Raw genomic sequence first — 22,119 nt, 5'->3', positions numbered from 1 at the left:
TATTTTAATGGCAATTAAGGGAATATGATTAAAGGGTTGAATATAAAATAACATTAAGGAGTTATTGTTAAAATTTTGTGGTGATATTATGGTTGCATAAGAAAATATATATATTTCAGAGATGTGTATTATAGTATAGAGGATTAAAATGACATGATATCTGGGGGAGGGGACTATGACATCTTGATGAAAAAAGAAATAATCCAGGCAAAATGCCTGAAATCTTGCTAACTCCCAGTAAATGGAATTCACTGATTTCTCTCTACTTATGACTATATTTGAATAGTTTCTTAACTTCAAATTTTTTAAACAGGTGAAAAAAGCCCAATAAACTCTTATCAGCTCCTATCATCAGAGAAATCTGTTACCAGACGTCAATTTTTAAAAGTATTTAACTTGTAATTTCAGACCCTATAAACTCCTTTGGCATATGCTGTGAAGTTATGAAACGGTGCATGAGAATCAGACCACTTACCTGACAATCTTTCAGGGTGTTCTGAACGGAAGCCTGATCTCCAATTTGATGTTGCTGTTTCAGATTCTTTTCCTGGGTTTCGAACCAAGTTTTTAGACACTGCACATTATTTTCATATTCTGACCAAGATTCCAGCAAGCCTTCCAATAGCTGGATCTGAACAAACACAGTGAAAGGAAACTTGTGATTTTTATGTTGAAATCAAATCGTGAGAAGGCTAATTAGTCTGGACACTATTTCCTGCACCTTTAGAATTGTTAAAATACCCCCCTTTGTACTTGTATTTTAAAAGATTAATTTTATTAACTGCAAATCAATGTGCAATATTGGTCAGCAAGAGAGAACTAAAATCAGCTTGAAGTAAAGGCAAGGGGAATTTAGATGCATCTTTAAAGAACATACAAAATGTACCAAGAGCAGATAAGAGGGCCAAAGGCAGGTGAGAGCTAGGCCGGGTTCACTGCCATGGTCCTCAGCAGCTAGGGCCCCGTGTAGCCCTACTACTTGTGAGATAAATTTTCCTGACAGAGGGAGCCTGTCTCTGGAGCTTCGTGGAAATGTGGCAGCAGCAGGCCACCTGGCGTACCTTCTCAGTTACCAGACCTTGCAGGATTTGCCAGCTTTTATTCATTGCTCCCAGCTGCTCAGCAAAATCAGTCTTGTCACTGCGCTTGCTCTCCACATCCTGACTGCTGATTTGTAGTACAGACTGGTTCACAAAATCGACCGTCAACTGTTTACAGTTTATGTCTATCTTAAAACCCTAAAAAAAGGAAGAAATAGGAAAACAAGTTTGTACACGTTAAAATGTCTTATCATATGGGAAGGAGGAAAGCCTTAAATGACAGTAGTATTGATATTATCACTTTGCACAAGTGACGTAATGTATTAAATACTGATCCATTATTTTCAGAAGTTGAATTACATATTTGTATATGTTATTCAAACATACACACACAGATATACATATTTAAGCAGAAGATATAGAATTTGGTAAATTACATAACCTGCCTATAAAAATATTTCTCAATTATATTTATTTTATAATACCTAAAATGTTTTCAAATAAAAAAATTACTAAAAATTATTCCTAACACTGGGCAACCTTTCTGTGCCAATTGCTAGGGATGCAAATTTTCTTGTTTTTGCATGCCTATCAGGCCACTATGTATGAAATATATGTTCCAAGATCTAATTTCATGATTTGAGTTTTGGAGTTCTTTCAAATAAAATGGTATAAATATGTAAAAGTTGAAAACAAAAAAAGTATTAATTACTTTATATTTTTGAAGATATTCATGAATTGCTTTGTAACCTATGGCATTTTTTATGTCCTCTTCATCCTTTCGGATAACACTTTCCATCAGAGAAATCCAACCCATGACTTCAGAAATGGCATGGCGGGAAGGCAGCTTGTCCATTTGGAGCTGTCCATGTCAGAGAGAGAACAAGTCCAAGAATTAAATCTAACCCAGTTTTTGCTAACATAGAATACATTAGTTCTTACCCACGTACCAATAGAAATAACACTTGTCATGTCATTTTTAGATCTTAGAAGCTTGAAACATCAGGCAAGCATTGAATAATACTAGTCATTTTATGTGCACTTGACATCTAATACTATAAACATTGTGTAAATATTAACTAATTAATCAAAACACCAGCAAGAAGAAAATAGTGTTCTTATTTTATAGCTAGTTTTATGAGTTTTAAAAATGTGTAACAACAAAACATTTAACAGATGTATTTTATTAATTATCTTGTAAAATCTCTGTGTATTATGACTCAGGAATGTTAAAAAAAGGAAGAAAAACACCACACTACAAGCTATCATTTTCTAGATTTTTTGGCCCGCTAGTATTTATTCCAAAGAGCATAGCCAATTTTCTGAGTCTTTCAAATATACTTAGAATGCTGAATTTTACTTAATGTATCACATTTTTATGCATACACTTATATTGCTTTGAAAGAACAAAGGTAACTACTTTGAAATATTCATAGATCAATTTCTGTGTGGTGGAAATGAACATGAGACTGTCCTGCCCTCCAGGAATGGAGAAATGCTGATTTGGGAGAACTAGGGCATATACACTGAACCCACTCGATGCACAATGGTGAAGGTCAAGGGGGAAAAGATAAAGTGTTTTGGGATTTCAGGGGTGTTTGGTGCATTTGCAGATAAGAAGGGAGCAGTCATGGACCAAATCTTCTTCCCCATAATAGACCCCATATGGGATGAGACTATACCATAACTGGGTCACTTCAAGACATCGCAGTCATCTTGTTTTGTGTAAATACATTCTATGATATTTGTACAATGATAGATGTCCCAAGGACATGTTTCTCAGGACACATCATTGTCATTAAAGGATGTTTGTACTGACATTTAACAAGTGCCAGTTGTGTTCTTGTATGTAGACCTTTTACCAGGTTATGTTATACATCTTCATAACTCCTCATTTAATGTAGCTGCCCTCACTGTATCCAAAAGAAAACAGAGTTTAAATAAAGACAAAGATTCTAACACACATACACACACACACACACACACACACACACACACACACACACACATTAAAGAAGTTTTGGGAAGAAACATTATCTCAGTGGGGATTTGTAGAATAATTTTTAAAATGTAATGCACTAGGAGAGAGAAAAGACAGGTTGTAAGACACAGGTGGTTTAAATTTGTGAGCCCAAACAGATTAATGTAGTTCTCCACTTACTATGACTTACATAAATTATTACTAAATAAACCAATCTTTGTTTCCCTACCTGGTGAAGCTTCTCTTGTATAGCTGGAATATTGGTCAGCAGTTCAGTCCACTGGCCATCAATGTGAGACAGCTCAGTACGAAGGGCAGCTGTGTCCACCTTCTTTAATCGAAGGAGCTGATTTCCTGTGCTTAGGACAGATGATTTCAGGGAAGATTTGGCATCCACTTCTTTAGAAAACTCCTAAAAGAAGTGACAAAGTTTGGATTAGGTTTAATTAGTTAGGTCTGTCATTTCAGTGCACAAAACAATTTTTTTTCCTACATCTTGAGGGAAGTGTTATATAGAACCTTCTAGAAGGAAGCAAAAAAAGTATGTTTGCCTGAAAATGAAGTGAATTGCTACTTGGAACTATTTGCAAAAAAGAATGCTGCGTATAAATAGAGATGAGTCCCATTAGTTTGGTAAGTACTGAACATGAATATATAACATTGATAAATTCTCTACAGCTTAGTTTATTTTTAATATTTATTTTCTGTAGAGGTAGTTGGACACAATAACTCTATTATTTATTTATTTATTATTTGTATGTGGTGCTGAGGATCGAACCCAGGGCTCTGCACGTGAGAGGCGAGCGCTCTACCACCCAACACAACCCCAGCCCCGACAGCTAGTTTTTTAAGGATGCCCAGTGACAGCTGATTTCCTTTGTTCTGGGTATGGGTCAGGCCTGACCTATTGGCCTGAAAACCAAAATCAAATCAATGCTTTAGGCTCTCAAACTTACCAGGAAAGCATTCAGATGATCACGGACCATTTCCAGCTCTTGAGGGACTGTCACAGACTGTTCATTCCAAAATGCTAGCCTGTCTTTTGCAGATTGTAACCAGCAAATCAGATCTGCAGATTCACTTTGATACCTGGGAATATATTAATGAGTCTGTTAAGTAAGCGTTCAACCCTCACCTTCTACTCACTCATGATATTTGCCAATGCAGTTTGAAAACAAGAGACCTGATAGATTCAGAACCAAAGTGCACTAGGTTGATGCTCTGAAATTTTTTTCTCTTAATGTTTATGTCTTGATCAGGTCTGTCTCTCTGCATTTCAACCTCCCATCCCTAAGCAGAAAAAGAAAGAAAAAGAAAAGAAAAACAACTTTCTCTTCCTTCACATTGTTGCTTCTTAGAAATATTAGGTGATGAGTATATAAAGTTCTTTGAAAAAAGGAAGAAAGTATTTCATTATGAAACAGTTAGCCATCTCCCTTTCCTATGTACCTTCCTTTGCCCTGAGAAGCACGCTTGCTTAATCAACATTTTCTCTTCTCTCTCTCCTAAGGCATTATTATGAACACCCAGGTTACAATCATTAGGCAAAGGAGGACAACAGCTTAGAGGTAAGCTGCACCAAGCACCTATACCTCCCTGCTCACTTTGAATTATGTGTTTATACAATTACAAAAGAGTCCAATTGGGGCTTTCCAAACTGTGCAATTTTCCAAACTTGTGTATGTTTTCCAAGTCAAGCACTCTTATTAATATACTGCAGCTCTTATCCCAAAATATGCAAAATAGATATCCTGTTACCTGGTCCAGTGTTTCAAAATTGTTTCCAATCTGTGAAGTTCTTTAGACACTTTGTTGGTATTATTGAGCCAGCGCTCTCCAAGTTGATTTAGTTGGCTTTCTAGATCAGAGCAGCTGATAGATATCAGAAGTCGTTTTCCATCATCTAATACTTGATATAATTTGGGCTGGTATTCATTAAGGCTGGATTTTAAGTGCTAAAATAATGGAAATATTTGGTTAAACTTTGGATACTATATTTTTTGAAAATTACAATTTCACTGGAGTCCATAACATTCTCGTTATCTGTTATTCAAATATAAACTATATGCACCCAATTAACATTGAAAACTTGAAAGTTTCATCAATATCCCAACTAAAAATGTTCTTTTCGTTTTTTAAATTAATTTTAGGTGCATTTAAAATTGTCACACTTAATTAATTCAAGAATAGTATGACACTGATAAAAACTACACAAAATTCTGGTGAAAATGCTTGCCAAATTTTCAAAGTGAATTCTCATTTAAAAAGAAAGAAAGAAAGAAAGAAAGAAAGAAAGAAAGAAAGAAAGAAAGAAAGAAAGAAAGGAAGGAAGAAAGAAAGATGTATTTTTTAATGCTGGGTATAGAGCCTATGGCCTTTGCAAATCTAAATGTTCTACAATTTATCTGCACCCTCAGACCCCAAATCATAATTTTTTGTGTACGTATGTAAGGGAATTGGATCTCAATAAGTAGATGTACTACTGAGCTACATTTCAAGCCCTTTAAGGTTTTTAATTTTGAGACAGGGTCTTGCTATGTTGCTGAGGCTGCCTACAAACTTGTAATCCTCCTGCCTTAATCTCTGGAATCTGGGATTATAGGCGTGTGCCACCATGCCCCACCCCTCACGCCCCTTTATTTTCAACCCAAGGATGCTCTATCACTGGGCTGCAACCCCAGCCTTCATTTTATTTTATTTTATTTTATTTCTATGTTGACACAGTGTCTTACTACACTGCCCAGACTGATCTCAAACTTGAGATCCTCCTGCTTCAGCTTTCTGAGACACTAGGATTGCAGGTTACACCACTGTGCCCAGCCAAAAAGACTTTTAAAAATATTCTACTAGAAGTAACACAGACAAAACTACCTTTTTAAAACAATATCAATAATGTAAAAGAAAAGTATAACTATTTGATCACAAGTTTGTTTAGATTCTGCTAAAATGACTGGGAAGATTCTAAAGGAAACATGGCCACCTGTGCCATGGGGACCCAACCTGGTAGAGGCTTGTGCGTTCCGTGAGCCTGTCCTCGCTCTCCTCCACCAGGCCCACGCTCGGGATGCTGTTTTCCACCACCTCCAGCTGCCTGCTGAGTGCTTGGCGGTCCTCGTCCAGATGGGACCATGTCTAGAAACGCAACATCAGTCTATGAGCAGAAGAACCCTCCTTAGGGAACATTATTCCTCCTTGTGCACAAAATATATGCTTGACAGATTCTCTTTCAGGCTACGTAGGGTTTGCTTTGGGCAGCAAAAGATGGCTTTGAAGCCAGTAATCAGATGGCTGCCCTCAAAAGTATTGTAAATGGATACTGGTGACTGCCACTATTACCTCGATCACCATGAACGATACTAAATCTCTGGACTTTCATCAGAAAATTAAAATGGGAATCACTACCTTCTCCATCGCTGGTATTAATTATAGATGGAGCAATGCATGTAGTGTCACTGGTGTCTGGTGTGCCTCGTTTCATGCTTTACCCCAGGAAGGAGTTAAGCATAAGGATAGGCATGTTTGCTTTTCATGAACTGAGTGAACTAAGCATAATAGATTTGTAAATAATACTTAAAATGCAGACATTTAAAAATATAAATATCTACTATAGATATTCTGTTAAAGAAAAATATCAAATGACTTATTCCTAAATTCAGACTTTTTTTTTTATTTGAAGCTGGAAAAGACTTTTAAAATAAATGTCAGTTGAAGTTTTTTCTCATAATTTATAGTGTGGATCAGCAGTTTTTCGATATGCATTTCCACTCTGATGTGCTGCTGGAGTGGCAACAGAGCATAACAGTAAAGGTCCATACTTTTCCCAAATACTAAACAATTGCCAGATCCAGTAGTGAATAAAAAAAAAAAAAAAAAAACTCAAAATCCCTGGCTCTCTGGAACCTACATCCTAGAGAAGGGAGATAGGCAATCCACAATAAAAATAAACTTACAAAAATACAAAGAGTAAATTTCAGGGCATACAGAGTTCTTGGGCTGTGGAGGAATAAGTTTGAGTTGAGCAGGGTGGGGGAGTCTGGGTATGAGCACGGGATGCTGTGGTTAAATGGCACAGTCTGGTCAGTTTCATTGAAAACACTCTTTTCAGTCAGTGAAACCAGGCAGAAACGGTGTGACTGCTGACTGTGCTCCCAGTGAAACTCGTGTCTTGGCAAGACACTGCTCCCAGGCTCACTCCTAAAGTAGTGGTTCATGATATATCTTAGAGGGTTGTGTCACACTTGGATGCATTCTTATAAATGTGAAATGCCTATCTCGGTTACTGACAGAGCACTTAACTGTGACTGTTACACAAGATTTCAAATGTTAACTTTGAAAAATTTGATAAATTTCTTTCCAAATTTTAGCACTTTGGGGAAATCCATGCTTGGAATTTTCGGAGTTAGCTATCTGTGATGATGCTGGCCCAGTGAAGAAGGCAAGATTTAGAAAAACGTAAACATGAGATGTAGGTAATCCACAAAAGGCTGGGGGAGTGGGTGAGGAAGAGAGGGAAGGGGAGAGAGATTATAATCTCTCCAGCTCTCTCAGGAAAGAAGAATGAGAAAGCTGGAACTTCTTGGGGCAATTGATCTCGTTAATGGAAAAAAGGAAGGGACCATGGTATCCATAATTTCTCGAAGTGATACAGGGTTCTATGGCTGGTCAGTGAGGCTCTACTGAGCACCTGTTGGTATTCAAGTTCACACACCTGTGGTGCACATCTGTGTGACTCGAGAGCAATGCTCTAGAAGCTTTTTCTATATAAGGCCAGAGAGTAAACATGTTAGCTTTGGAGACTGTGCAGTACCTATTGCAACTACTCACATCTGTCCTGGTGGTGTGAAGGCAGCCACAGATAAAGTATAACCAGAGAAAACTTTTTATATGTTCCAATAAATTTTTACAAAAACAAGCAGTACGTCATATTTGGCCCGCGGGCCAATCCCTGTTCTAAGTCTGAAAGTTGGTTACAATTGAGATCCCTCTTCTATCTATAGCATGGAGTGTGCTTCCTTCTCTGCACAACTTTCCATTTTGTACTATGTTTGGCCATTGCTTGCCTGTTGCCTCACTAGACCATGAGCTCACGGAGGGCAGTGTCCCCAGTGCCTGGAAATCTGGTAGCAGCTTGATAAAGGCTGAATGAACAAATACTTGATTCATTTATTGGTGATGAATGAGGGTGACTAAGTTAATGCAAAAATGAAATTTCATAGTATCCTTTTGTGATTAGCAGGTCAGCAGATTCAGACCTACAACTAAGGCAGATATTAAAAATGGCTTCTCTGATCTGAACCCAGATTTTCTGATTTCAAACCAGTGTTCTTTGGCTGCTACTAAATGAATCCTTGATTTTCTGCTTTTTGGAGCAGAAAAAAATGGACCCAGGTGGCTGAGCTCTGGCTTCTGGATCCTAGTGACAGGTCTTATCACAAAAGCAATTGCACTGGGGACAGAGCCAGAGGTATATTTTTACATTTTTTTTTCATGCTTTTAATTAGGCTTTCAGTTTGAATATTAAACCCCTAAATCTCTTCATGCAGTCTGAGGCCAGTATTCACCCAGCTGACTTACAACATGGTACAGCACATACCCACATGTAAATGGGAACTACAAGAGGATCAAGGCATCACATAGCCATAAAAAAAAACACAATACTGGACCAAATGGCCCAGCCAGCTCCAAGGTTACAGGAGATAAACTTCATCTCTCCCTGAAGGTCTGCCCTGCAGCGGGGAAGGTGCTGCATTGGCCACAGTCTCACCTCTAGAATGTACTCCAGCTCCACGCCTCTCTTGTGAGCCCCCTTCAGTACAGCGGATGCCTGAGCCATCAGCTCTGTGTGGAACTGGGTTTCTCTTGGGACTGCAAAGCTGATGATCTTTCTGAAGAGTGTTTCTGTCAAGATCATGTGCGATTCCAGGCCCTGAAAGTACTCCTGCAATTTTGCAGGTAGAAAGAGGTCAGCAATTCATTCAGACACTACTTCCAGATAAACATTGCTCCAAAGATGAAAGCTGACGAGGCTCATTTAATAGATGGGTGGTACCCTTCCACCTGTTCTGTTCTCACCTCATTCTTGGCCCGGGTACGCATCACTTCCTGAAGAAGCTTCCTGACCAGACAGGGGTTCTGGTCTCCTGCCTGGCCTCTTCTCCCCATCTAAGTGCATCCTGTACACTACTGTGTAGTAGCCACAATGGCCTCCAAGCCAAACTCTTCATAGATGACCAGCTGCTTAACAAAATCTCCTCTGCCCTCTAATACCTCATCCCTTGCACTCTGGCCTTCCTTACTTCCCTGACACTGTCCCTCACTAACCCCACCACACCAGTGGCCTGCTGGATTCTTTGGCCATACCCTATCTCCAGTCCCTCACACCCTATCTCCAGCCCCTGTTTAACTCTGTTCTTCTCAAGATGTTCTCACATAACACAGTTAATGACTCTCCGTCCATGGCTGGGTCTGAGCACTACTTTCTGAACTTCCAAACTATTTGCTGTACTTATTTTTTGCTTCCAAACATAGTTTGATGTTCACCGATTAAATATTTAAAATTTTTCTTCATATTTTACCTCCACAGTATCGAAGGCCTTGTGTGACATTATGAACATCTTTGAAATACTACTTGTCATGTGTAGTAGATTCTGGAAGATGGAAATAGGCCTTATTCTATTTTCTATACCCAGCACCATGGACAGAATTATAGAACTGGAATGCTGAGAATGGATGTTGGATGTTGAATGAAAGCTGATAAGAACATACACCATTAATTGTGTGTTTACTGCTTGCTGGGTGCTCCATTAACTCGTACCTGACTCATGTCATCCTCATGCTAAACCCATGGCTCTCTGAGATGGGTAGCTTTGTTTCCATATACAGAGGAGAACAGCGAGCTACCCTGCCCCTCCAGGTAGCTCACTCACAGATGCCCAGCTAGTCACAGCAGAGCTGTGATATATCAACCGCTATATCTACGCTCCCTGCCAACACTGTAGAACTCTTCCTCAGAACATGGGCTTGTTAGTGGAAGCTAGATCTTTATTTTTAACCCACAATTATTTTATCAAAGAATCTTAAAGTTGGAAGAGATCTTGGAGGTTGTTTAGCCAAGATGTGCAGAGAGCTGAGATTCCTCCTCCCTCAAGCTCCCTCCCTACCCCCCATCCCTAACCCCCATCCCACCCCGACAGCCTTGGCTGGACTTCTCATGACCATGGAGGCTTCTGCTCAGGGACAGCCTACTCCTTTCAGAGTTTGTCTTCTACTGAGCTTTATTTCTTTGTTATTTTTATTCATTGATCCTAGCTTTCCTTCTGGAATAACTCAGAATGATTTTTTATGGCTATGGTCAGATTTGAGAAAAACCAGCTGTGAACTTTAAAGCAATGTTTTCAAAGCCAAATGATAAAGCCTTAATAAATCATAAAACTTTGGATAAAAACCTCTGGGAAAAAAAAATAGCAAGAAATCCCAATTCCCTTCCCCCAGTTCCCAACATCTACCAATGTAAACCACCAGAGCTACATCATGGTAGAATATGTTAACCACCTACAACCCACAGGGATGTATTTGCTTGTTTGTTTCCTTACAGGGAATTCCTGTGGCCTGGGAAGCTAGGTTTCTGGACTTGGAAACTTTCCATGGTCATTGCTAAGGAATGCAAGCGTTAGTTGTGGTGTGTATGTTAAACAGGTCTTCTTTCACTAAGCACTACTGTCCAACCTGAGTTTGGCCCACACAGATGGTGAAATCTCAGGCTTACCAAGTTTGATTATGAAGTAATTGGACTCAGTGTCCCCAGGAAAATCTCCAAGGTTCCCAGCAACTGAAGAAGCATGTGTTTAAAGGCAGAACTGAATGACGCATGTAGAGGATATAAACCCCAACCCAGGCCTGAGCGGGCAGCTCTGCATTCCCAGAGCAGAGCTGGGAGTCCTAGGCCAGGGCAAGAGAGGGCAGAGACAGCCCCAGGGCTAGATGAACAAATGACCACAAGAGACGTACAGGAAAAAGTAGAGTTAAAAATGAAGCTGGGATCCTCTGAAGGAGTCCTTGAGTTTCTCCTTGGTTATGGTTAATGTAAGAAGAAAGCCTTTAAATCCTAGTGTGTAACTGAGAAGCAAAACTACTTGTAGTTATTCTTTTAATTTACAGAATTATAGAAATATATAATTAAGTTAATTTAATTTACAAAATCATAGAAACACTATAATTTCTCTGTGTTACTAAACGCTAGTGGGTTTAAGATACATTTTTAGTGATCATTATAAAGAATAAATCATGTAAATAGAAATTTATAAAAGACTTAGGATAGTAGGTGTTACTAAATATATATCAGGACTTGAGAATGTTCTCACAATCACATTTTCTTTCCCTCTTTCTCTTACCTTATGTTTGTGGAGCAGTTGTTGGATTTCCTCTTTGGAAGACACAGTGATTTTCTGGTCCCCTGCCATCTTCTCTCGTCCGGTTTCTAGCAGGTCAGCCAGATCTTGCAAGGCCCTTTCATACTGGCTCTTGAGAGCAAGATTTTGGTTCAGACCACTCTTCCGAGAGCCAATGGTCATCATCAGCTCATCATACATGTCCTAAGACACAGAGATGGTGACAATCACTCTCAGTTGACAGTCTGGCACCTTGTTCAGTGTGTGCTACTTGCCAGGTCCACTACCTAACCAATGAAGCTCTTTCTGCTATGACCCACAGGTCTCCTCTGCATGTAGATCACCTTCCTGTCTTTCTTATGAGCCTCGTTTGGAAGACTTCTTTCAAAAACTGTAAGCTCTTGACTTCTGTTCCAGTGCCTACAATATGTGGTTTACAGACCTGTGGCTTTACAATGACTTCATACAAGTTCGCTTAATTAAATTTATTAATTTAATAAATTAATTTTGCTCAGTATTCTGTTTAGTTTTTGTTTTAATTTAATTTTGTTTCATATTGATAAGCAATAAAGCATAAAAGAGGAATTGAAGAAAAAAGAACTGCATTCACGAGAATTTAAGGATGGAGTCAGTGGAGCAAAGGATAAAATATGCAATAATGTGGAAATAACTATTTTGGAGAAAAGTAAAATCAGAGCCTTACCAGGTGCTATACACCAGAATACAATTTAGATGGACTTGAAAATAAAGACATAAGGGGGAAAAAAGCTAAAAATCTAAAAAAAAAGTATGCCTATAAAAAAATAAGCTCAATATTTTAAGATTCCAAAGGACATAAAAAAGAGTTTCCTAGAGATGGCGCAGGAGACAGATTTGACAACTCTATTCTCAGGAAAGCCAACAGTCTGCAATGAGATGTGGGCTGAAAATGGTGAAAAAGTGTTCGTGTGGCTGAGGGGGTGTCATAGAAAATACAATTTTAATTTTTACAATGTTCTCAGCATTTATATAATTTTAGAATAATTGAATACAGTATCCTTAACATTTCTGTCTGCTAAACGATATCAGATTTGGGATTGTCTTTGAAATAAAGAGCTAGAGAAACAGAGGAGTTCGATGTGAGCAGAAAGAGTTGAAGACTTAAAAGGGCCATGTTTTCGCCAAATGTGGTGAGTAAATAACCATTTAATCTGGGAAGACATTCCAGGAGACGATGATGTGCCAAACAGAAAATTTACTGGAAGCACATGGACCTGCTCAGTGCATCATCTCAAGGATGAGCAGCCAGAAGATTCAGCCTGGAAAAGTTCAGCCTTAATGCCGATTTGCAGCTGTGATGTTGGACTCTTACACCTGACACTAAAGCTCTGGTGGGAAACTATCTAAAAAGTGCAAGGCAAAGCTTTGGGATTATGACACTGCAATGCTAGATAAAGGAATGGGGCAGTTAAAATGGAAATGGCCTTTTGCTTCTAAGAGCTATTTCATGTTCTCCAAAGAAGGAACTTGTGACCTTGGACTTGACTCATACTATATCCTCAATTGTTTTGCAATAGACATTCAGAGAAACCCTATGTGTGTGTGTGTGTGTGTGTGTGTGTGTGTGTCTTTGTGTTTGTGTGTGTGGTTGTGAGAGAGAGAGAGAGAGAGAGAGAGAGAGAGAGAGAGAGAGAGAGAGAGAGACTCTGACTGTACGTGCCTGTGCATAATTTTTTCTTAATATAACATAACTACATTGTCAGATGCTAAATTTCACTGGTCAAGTATCTTACAATTGTCTTCCCACCCTGATATCAGACTTTTGCTTGTATCTGATCTAGAAAAGCAAATTATCTCCAAATATTATTCTCTGTTCCTAACGATGCCAGGAAGTCTATTTAGATTTCAACCACTTTCTACTTTTTCAATTTTTCTCTTTTGCTGTTGTTCTAGAATTGAAACAATGTCTCCATTCTGCATGTATAGAAAAATAAGATACAGTTTTTTAATATTAAAAAACCTTTTTTTTTTAAAAAAAAAGTATTACTTCAATACTTGGGGAGATAATGAAATATAGTCCTATTCCCGTTTCAACTTATCTAAGTAAGAGTGGTCATAATTTTATCTTCTAGAGTCGAAGACAGTAAGTTACTATTGAACTAGATCATAATATTTTTAGCCACCAGAATAATAATGCAAATATCAGAAAAAAATGTGAATCTTAGAAGTATGTGAATGTAATTCATTTTATTGCACTAAATATGACAAAAGCTTAAGAAAAGTTTCTAAGACTTACATGGAAGAAAGGTTGAGACCTAAATTTGGGGTCTTATAAAGAAAGCCAAGGAAGGGGGCTGGGGTTGTAGCTCAGCAATAGAGTACTCACCCTGAATGTGGAAGGCACTGGGTTCAAACCTCAGCACCACATAAAAATAAAATAAAGGTATTGTGTCCACCTACAACTAAATAAAAAACCTAAAAAAAAAGAAAGCCAAGGAAATAGAATAATATTTTATCAACCCTGAGTTAGAATGTACCTCTGCACCTGGACAGAGTCCACGAAAGACCGTACCTGGAGCTTGGAGAGTTCTTGCAGGGAAGCCTGCTCCATCTGCAATTTGTCACCACGCCTTTTTAATTCAGCGATTCCTGCATCCAGTTCCTTTAGTCCCTCTTCCGCCTGTTGTATTGCCTAGGTAAGATTTATGTCATTTCATTAAACTCCTAAGGACAATTCCACCCCCACCCCCACCCCTGCACAAAGTCTGATTACTGTGGCTCTATTTGTTCTTCTTCCCTCTACAAACAAACACAAACAAACAAACAAACAAAAATGAGTCACATCAACAAAACATAAAAAGCATGGTCATATTTTCAAAAGAGAAGAAACCCCTTTATTACAGCACAGCCCTACCTTTTTAGAGATAAGGAGGTAGGAAGGATGTGGGGTTGAGGATTGGGAGAAGGGCTGGGTGAATAGAAACACCTGAACAGGAAGCAAGATGTAGAATATGTTGGCAAAAGTATCTGCGTAACATTTTCTAGGGTATCATGTCTTGTTTCCTGAAATGCAGCGGGAAGCACCTTTGGAGAGAGACGCAGGGAGGCAACAGGAGATATCTGACAGCGCGGTGAGGAGGCTCTCTCATTGTTGTAAAATGGAAAATAAACCAAGCAGCAACTAGCAAAGTGGCTGCCATTGCAGAGCTTTGTCTTTAGTAGAAAAAGCACAAGATCTCATCCTGGACCTCAAGGAGCTGATGGTCTGGTCAGGAAGACAGAGGAAAACAAACAAGGCTGAACACAATTAAGTGCTAAACTTTATGGTGCAACCCTTCTCCACTAAAGGAGTCTGGAGAAGAGACATAACAGACCAGCAAATCCTGGGCTAAGTAGGCTCTTGGAAGAAGTGCAATATCAGTTGTCCTTGAAGGCTGAAAAGAACCTGAACTCCAGATGGCAGATGAAGCACGTGTGGTGTGTCCAATATTTTTTCTTTCCTAAAATTTCATTGCAATCACACCAAACATTTTGCTTGCTAGTTTTTGGAGTGTTACCCCCATAAATCCACAACGGCAAGGGAACAAGAAGATAATACCAACAAAATCCTGGAAGCTGAAATTGGGAAGAGCACATGAAACATGAACTTAGAAAGTGTGGGAGCTTAATCCTAATCTTACAGCAGATCCACACCACTAGATTCAGAAGATCCACACCATCAAATTTAGAACCATGGGAATCTCAGGAACTCTGAGTCAAGGAGGAGGGTGCTAAGAAAGAGGGCTGGTAAGAAGCTACCTGAAGAGCAGTTAAATCCCCAGGTCCCCTCCTCACTCCACACTGCCCCTTCCCCTCCCTGGTGAAAGACTGAACAGTTCATTTTCTGGGAGAAGGTAAAATAGAGAGCGTAAGTGCTTGATTGAAAACGGGAATAAAATGATAAAATGCCATATACAATGCTCAAGTCTTTTTCTCTTTCAAGAACTGCCATGGACAGTAGTATAGATTGAAGGGAAGACCAGTAGAGAAGCCCTAAAAAATTGGACACAAAGATTTTCCAAAATGGTCCCCACACATCACCCTTCACTATCTCAAACTTGTCAAGCTCCATCCTTAGTTAAAGTTCCCATTCTGCTGTTTTGTCCTCCTCAACCTAAATGTAAACAGACAATAAAACATGCCTGTATACCTAAGAAAAACCTCCAACATGAAAGACAGAGAATGACATAAGTCAACAAATAAAAACAACTCGGAGCAAAACAGATTATACAGAAAAATTTCAACCAACAAATAAATCATTAATGTACCCAGAGAGATTACAAAAGATAATGCACTCATTAAAAAAAGAACAGGATACTATAAAAAAGGATGATTCAGAGAATCAAAATAAGCTTGGGAAAATTAACCACAAAATAAGAAATGGATGGAGCTGAAACTGAAGAAGAGTCCCTGAAAATAGAGCAAAAGGGCAGAAAGAGAAAAAGATTTCTTGATTAAAAATATTAGAGGATTGGACAAAAATATCCAATATATGATTAAAAAGGGAGACATACAAACTGAAGAAATAAAAAAAAATATTAAATAATTGATTAGAAAAGTTTCCAGAATGGAAAGATGAGAATTTTGCCAAATTAAAAAAGCCCATTGAGTTCCCAGCCCAATGGATAAAAATAGACCCTCCCCCAAGGCATGTGATTGAGAAATTTCAGAGCACTGGGGATCTTAGGGAGTCGGGATGATTTTTAGATTCCTCAATCTGACACTGGAATCTAAAAAAACAATGTAGTCAAAGCTCCCAAACTCCAAAAGAAATTTCTAAGCAAGAATTCTATAAAGTGCCAAACAATCAAATGTGAACATAGGATAAGAATATGTCAACATGCAAGAGCTTGAAAATATAGCTATCATGTACACTTTCTTAGGAAGCATATGCACTAATAAAACAAGAAAGCAATCTAACAAAAAGAAAGGCTCAGGACTCAGCAAAGAGTAGATGCGGTAGAGGAAGAAGTGTAGGCACAGCCTAAGAAGACAGCTATGCACTAAGCTCACCTGCAACAGGTGTGTTCTAGGGGGAGCCCTGTGACTCAGGTGAGGAGCAAATACCCTGAGGAGTGGCATTGCATGCCTTCTGCTATTTTTACCTTTTTAGTCCAAGAAGGATAGGAGTGGAATTAGCACACTCATGAGCTGCTTTCCATTTACTCAAATAGATTGTGATTTACTCAAATTGTGTTTATTCAGTGACATTTATTTAGTTATATTGGTCAATAATTAGTAAAAAAATGTTACTTGTGATCACATCTATCTTCTTTTTCACATAAGAAGTCTAACACAAGATATCACCACGGGTGTTCAAATCTCATTTGGAATCACATGTTATTTATAAACAAAAAAAGTAAAAGATCTTTTCATGTGGAAGATATAATATAACAATGATTTTTAATTGGGGGTAAATGAGAAATCTCTTCTAAAATCAGATGAAACTAAGGTCAATAAAAATGCAGATTCACATGGTATTCTGCAAATGATTTCAGGTCTCCCTCTCACATATGTATTGTGGGAGATTTCTATTGCAGGTTATTCTTTGTGGTTTACCCAAAGATCCCTTGGAGTCCACAGAAATGAGGTAAAAAAATTCCACTCAACACACACTTCCCATCATGCCTAGTAGCTGATGTTCTCTGTAGTGTCCTTCCCATTTCTTGACCTCTCTCTGTTTTCATTGTCAACACCCTGGTTCACATTCTCAAACTTCCTCCTCAGTGCAGCTTCCTGCCTCCTAAGCCTGCTGCTGCCATGATGGCCATCCACAAAAGGGACCTGGAACGGACATCCATTCTTCCTCTCCAACGTCCTCATGGCTTTCCTCTGCCAGGACTCTCCAAGGTGAGTAAAAGTACCCGGAAGATTGCAAGTTGATCAACCAGGATGAAACACTATGCATTTGACCACCATCATTCTTAATTTTCATTTTTGTATATGCTTTCTGAGATAGCATGGTGCCTGCTTATAATTTATAAGTAAATATGCATGTAGTTGTGGTGTATATCTATTTATTATTCTTAGATAATGGGGTATATAATCAATGAATTGTAGAGACCCCTGGTTTATAGAATAATCAAACTATATGACATTCTGCAGGCCCTCCAGATTACTTCAAGTTTACTCATGCGATCTTATCTCTTTTCCATAGTTTTCATCCGTGCTGAATTCAACTGACTGGATTACCTGTGTTTCCTGAATTTATGCCTTTTTTCTTGTTGGACTTTGGTACCTTCCTTCTAACTCACTATGTGTCCAAATCTCCTGCATGTCCAATTTCCCTCTACAAAGTCTTCCCAGACCCTCTATCTGCTGGAGGTAATTTACCCCCTTCTGAATGTCCAGAGTTCTTTCTACCATTCCAAGGACAGCCTGACCTTCTGTCCTTGGGAACATGTTTAATCACATTTTTGGGTAGCAAACTTCTTCAGATCAGCATCTGTCACTGACACCTTTACCTATCTTACATTTTCTAGGTCCACACAGAAGTGACAAGAGTCAGTGTCACCAGATATGATATTCAAATCCAGCATTCAAAACGAAAATATATGATAAACAAAAAATGCCACAGTAAGCCATTAATCTTTCATAGACTCTTTGAAATGTCATAATACACCAGATATTTGTGCATTTGCTTTTCTAGTAGAAGGCAGCTGCAAATACCTCTATTTGTTCTGCTACAGGCTGTTCAAACACATTTGCCAGTTTCTGCAGAATGATGTATTTATTGTCAGCCAATGATGTAAATAGCACCTTCAGGTCATTCTAAGGAGGAAAACAACAGGAAGACTTAGCATGTGTAACAGAGAATTCAAAATGATCCTAAATATAATATAGATTTCTAGAAATTATACCAAGTTATCCCTTGGTATCTGTAGGAATTGTTTCCAGGACCCCCCACCCCTCAATACGAAAATCCAGGGATGTTCAAATGTCTTACAGAAGTTGATGAAAAATTTGCATATGACCTGTACACATCCTCCCAAACACCAGATTACTTATAATACCTCACATGTAAATGCCATCACAGAGGAAAAGCACACACGAGTGCACACAATTGTTTCCCCAAATATTTTCAATTAGTGCTTGATTGAATCAGTGGGTGTATAACCCACAGATATTCAAGGTTGAGGGTAGTTGTGTAGGATTTAATTTTCAGGAGAAACAAAAATGTTTCATGGGAAGGTAAAAGGGACTAGTAACTGTTTACCTTGGGGCTAAAATTGATTTTTTTTTTTTTTTTTTTTTTTTGGTGGTGCTGGAGATTGAACCAGGGCCTTGTCCCTGTGAGGCAAATACTCTATCAACTGAGCTATATGCTCAGCCCTAAAACTTGTCTTTTGAAGAATTTACTACACAAAGCATTTTCCACATAATGAAAGGGAGTTGACATATATAAGTAGTTAATAATACTGGTCTTCCTAATTTTGTTAAATCTGAAATAAATGAACACATTTGAATATTTCAGTAGTAATAGAATTATTTTTATCTAAGAAAACAATCTACAGGTGTTTCCCAGTTTGGGAAATAATATGAGTTTTAGGAATAATATATTTTTCTTTTCATTCTCTTTCTTCTCCTTTCCTTACTGTCTTCTTCAATTGTTTTCAAAGAATTTGTGCAACTTTTTATAAAATTCCATCCAGAAGTTAAGAAAATAAATATTATCTATTAGGACCAGAGACTTTAAGAGACAACACTAAAAGGTCTTAGTCACGTTATTTGTTCCTAAAGATTCATTTAAATGTTCAATATACTTATATGCAGTTTGACTCTTACAAAAAAGGAGAGAGCTCTCAGAACTTTGGTACTCAATGTCAAAGGAAATAAGGAGTTGTAACAATATTTACATTAAACCACTTCCAAACTTCCCAGAAATATCAGCAATATTAAAATTTTGTATCGTATTAGTCACCCAACACATATGCAGGACTGGCTGCTCATCGGAGGATGAAGCTCAGCTCTTCACGTCCTCCTCACTGGCGGCAAGTATGAGAATACAGAGCCCACGTGCAAGAATCCTGACTTAAGGGAAGGATAACCATAGCAAGGAAAAGAAACCAACTTTAAGGCCACGTGGAGGTGTGATAATGCAAACGCAGGGCCAAAAGGCAAAGGAATGGGTGGATTATGCAGGGGAGAACATGGAGGGCTGGGGGTGGAGCTTCCTGGTAGAGAGCTTGCCTAGTATGTGCTAGGTCCTGGGTTCCATCCCCAGCACTGAAAAAAAGAAACAAGAAAAAGGACAGAGAGAGAGAGGGAGAGGGAGAGGGGGGAGGGGGAGGGAGAGGGAGAGGGAGGGAGAAGGGGAGGGAGATGGGGGGAGGGGGAGGGAGAGGAAGAGGGACGGAGAGGAAGAGGGAGGGAGAGGGGGAGGGAGAGGGGGAGGGAGAGGAAGAGGGAGGGAGAGGGAGAGGGAGAGAAGGAGAAGAAGAAGAAGAAGAAGAAGCATAAGGAGGAGGAGGAGGAGGAAGAGGAATTCAAACCCATGTTCAAGCTCAGAGGCCAACTAAATAAATTATTATAGCAGCATTGAAAACCTGAAGCATTTGCATGAATTCTGATAACGTTTGCATTTACTCAATGTGTTCAAGGTAAGGTCATACAGGCCATTAGAATCATCACACACTTATCTTGTAAGCACAGTGAAAGATGTTTCTCATTCACTTGAACAGATACAAAAGCAATAAAGTCTCCACTATATCCATATATTTATAATAAAGTCAGTTTAATTAATCTAAAGGGTAACAGTATACATTTCATAGGTTAGAAATGAAGAATGCATGTTTACTTCTCATATGTCATCTTTATATTTTTAATAGTGCATTTTCTCTTAACTGTGTTCTACTAAAGATAATAGGAACCAAGATTACACTTCTGGAAGCCACACTAATTATTGTGAGAGAGAGAGAGATTACTCAAGAAGATAGATAATAATGTGATTGATTTAAAACTTACTAAATAAAAATATTAAAAGGTGCTAATAATCTTACCAACATTGGTATTTTCTTAAGATTAAAAATTCATTATGATTAAAACCCCCAAAGATTTAACCAATTATTATTACTTATGATACAGCAAGATGATCAAGTTATCTATATAGTAAGATAATATGTCCTAATTTTTTTTTTTTGTAGTCAGTGGAGCTACTAGGAGGGTATAAAGGGGCAGGGTTCTGGTTGTTGAGGATCAGGTCCATGGAAAGTTTCAAGCTTTAAAATTAGTGATACTGCCTAACTCTTTCATTAATGATTCTTTTTTTCACTTTAAAAAATGACTTCAAATACTAAATTACCTATTTAGGAAAGTTATTTTGGATTAAGTCTATGAGAAAAAAAATAAATTCAGAAGTTGACAGTTTGACTTGTCTGTGGTTCCACAAGCATAATAGACATTACAGACATAGCATCTAGGGACCCTTCCACATTGTCTTTTGGGTTTAGAATTGTGTTAAGAGTCTGGCAAAAGTTGATGCTCAAAGCTGGCTTGGAAAAGGAGGAAATGCCATTTCAACAACTCTTGAGCACTTACAGCACACCAGGTGCTTGGTACAAAGTAAGAGCAAATGGTTTGAGACTTGATCCTTCATTATATTACCATTGGAACTCTTTTTTCAATTAAATTGGAACAAAAACATTTGGGTTGTCAGTTTTTGTTGGTGAGCTGGCCACCAAGAAGTAGAAACTTGTTGGCAAAAGGAAAATAGAGAACATGATTTAAAGAGAGTTTTGTGATTGCATGTTCTTCTCCTGGTTCCAAAGTACTCATGCTTAGTTCATATTTTCCTGTGACTGGTTATAATTACCAACAAAATTTTAAAATGTCAGGACAATAATATAAGAAATGTAATTCAAAAAAGCAAAACGCACCTTTGAGAAACACATACATTTTCACAGTTACTCTCCCCTCATGCACGGCTGATAGACTAGCATGCTGTTAAAACTCAGTGTATTAGTTCATGAAAGATGAATTTTAGAGTAATGAAATAAATTTTCATAAATTACATAATGGTCTGTTTAAGACATACTTAGTATATTTACATGCAATCAAATGTGCATCTGAAACAAAACACTTAAACAATAACCCCTGCTTTTCTGACTTGAAGTGAATTTTTTTTCCTTGCTATGTACTACACAACCTACAGGCACAGATGTGAATGTCCCTTCCAGACTATTCCTCCATGCCACAGACCTGCATACACAAATGTCTACTGTGACTCTGTGCCCCATATCGCAATCAATGGTACCACAAGTAACCTGGGCGTGCCCACTGCTATCCACCGGCCTTCTCTGCTGGTCAAGGGCCTCAAAGGTGTAAGTCAGAATCCCTGGAGCTCTTGGGCATTCCCCCTGTCTCTCTCTCATTCTCTACATCAAACCATCAACAAACGCTTTCCATCTGGCTCTGCCTTCAGAATGTATCTTCAGAGGACTATCAGTCTCCATCTCTCTTGCCATAATATAAAATAGAAAAGTGCTCTTTGATAACCATGAAGGAGTAATTCAACCTTTCTCTTGGTTTTAGATCCTCTACCACTATGCTTATTAGCAAGAACAACTACAACAACAAAAATTCACTGGGTGCCCATGTATCAGGCACTGCTTAGAGCACTTCACATATTTTAACTTATTTTGTTCTTACAGCACTAGGAGAAAATTACTAAGAGTGTGATTTAATAGTTGAAGAT

At 38.4% G+C, this 22,119-nt stretch overlaps 1 protein-coding gene across 15 annotated transcripts in view; it reads right to left on the bottom strand.

Annotated features, from left to right (window-relative positions):
- The window catches only part of Syne1 (spectrin repeat containing nuclear envelope protein 1), a 428,203-nt gene that overhangs the window by 83,425 nt on the left and 322,659 nt on the right, over positions 1 to 22,119 (bottom strand). For all 15 annotated transcript variants that reach the window (XM_078018867.1, XM_078018877.1, XM_078018878.1 and 12 more), the window contains 11 exons: positions 18,096 to 18,197; positions 13,960 to 14,079; positions 11,412 to 11,612; positions 8,786 to 8,959; positions 6,022 to 6,153; positions 4,780 to 4,976; positions 3,978 to 4,110; positions 3,251 to 3,433; positions 1,753 to 1,902; positions 1,062 to 1,238; positions 476 to 631 (listed from right to left, as the gene is read on the bottom strand). In XM_078018867.1, coding sequence (XP_077874993.1) covers positions 476 to 631; positions 1,062 to 1,238; positions 1,753 to 1,902; positions 3,251 to 3,433; positions 3,978 to 4,110; positions 4,780 to 4,976; positions 6,022 to 6,153; positions 8,786 to 8,959; positions 11,412 to 11,612; positions 13,960 to 14,079; positions 18,096 to 18,197 — 1,725 coding nt within the window. The remainder of the gene's footprint in view (positions 1 to 475; positions 632 to 1,061; positions 1,239 to 1,752; positions 1,903 to 3,250; positions 3,434 to 3,977; positions 4,111 to 4,779; positions 4,977 to 6,021; positions 6,154 to 8,785; positions 8,960 to 11,411; positions 11,613 to 13,959; positions 14,080 to 18,095; positions 18,198 to 22,119) is intronic.

The sequence above is a fragment of the Ictidomys tridecemlineatus genome, chromosome 8 (genome assembly GCF_052094955.1).
Source record: "Ictidomys tridecemlineatus isolate mIctTri1 chromosome 8, mIctTri1.hap1, whole genome shotgun sequence".
In the NCBI taxonomy this organism is placed as follows: Eukaryota; Metazoa; Chordata; class Mammalia; order Rodentia; family Sciuridae; genus Ictidomys; species Ictidomys tridecemlineatus.
The sequence above is the reverse complement of the archived record's forward strand: the minus strand, read 5'-3'. Positions and strand labels throughout refer to the sequence as shown.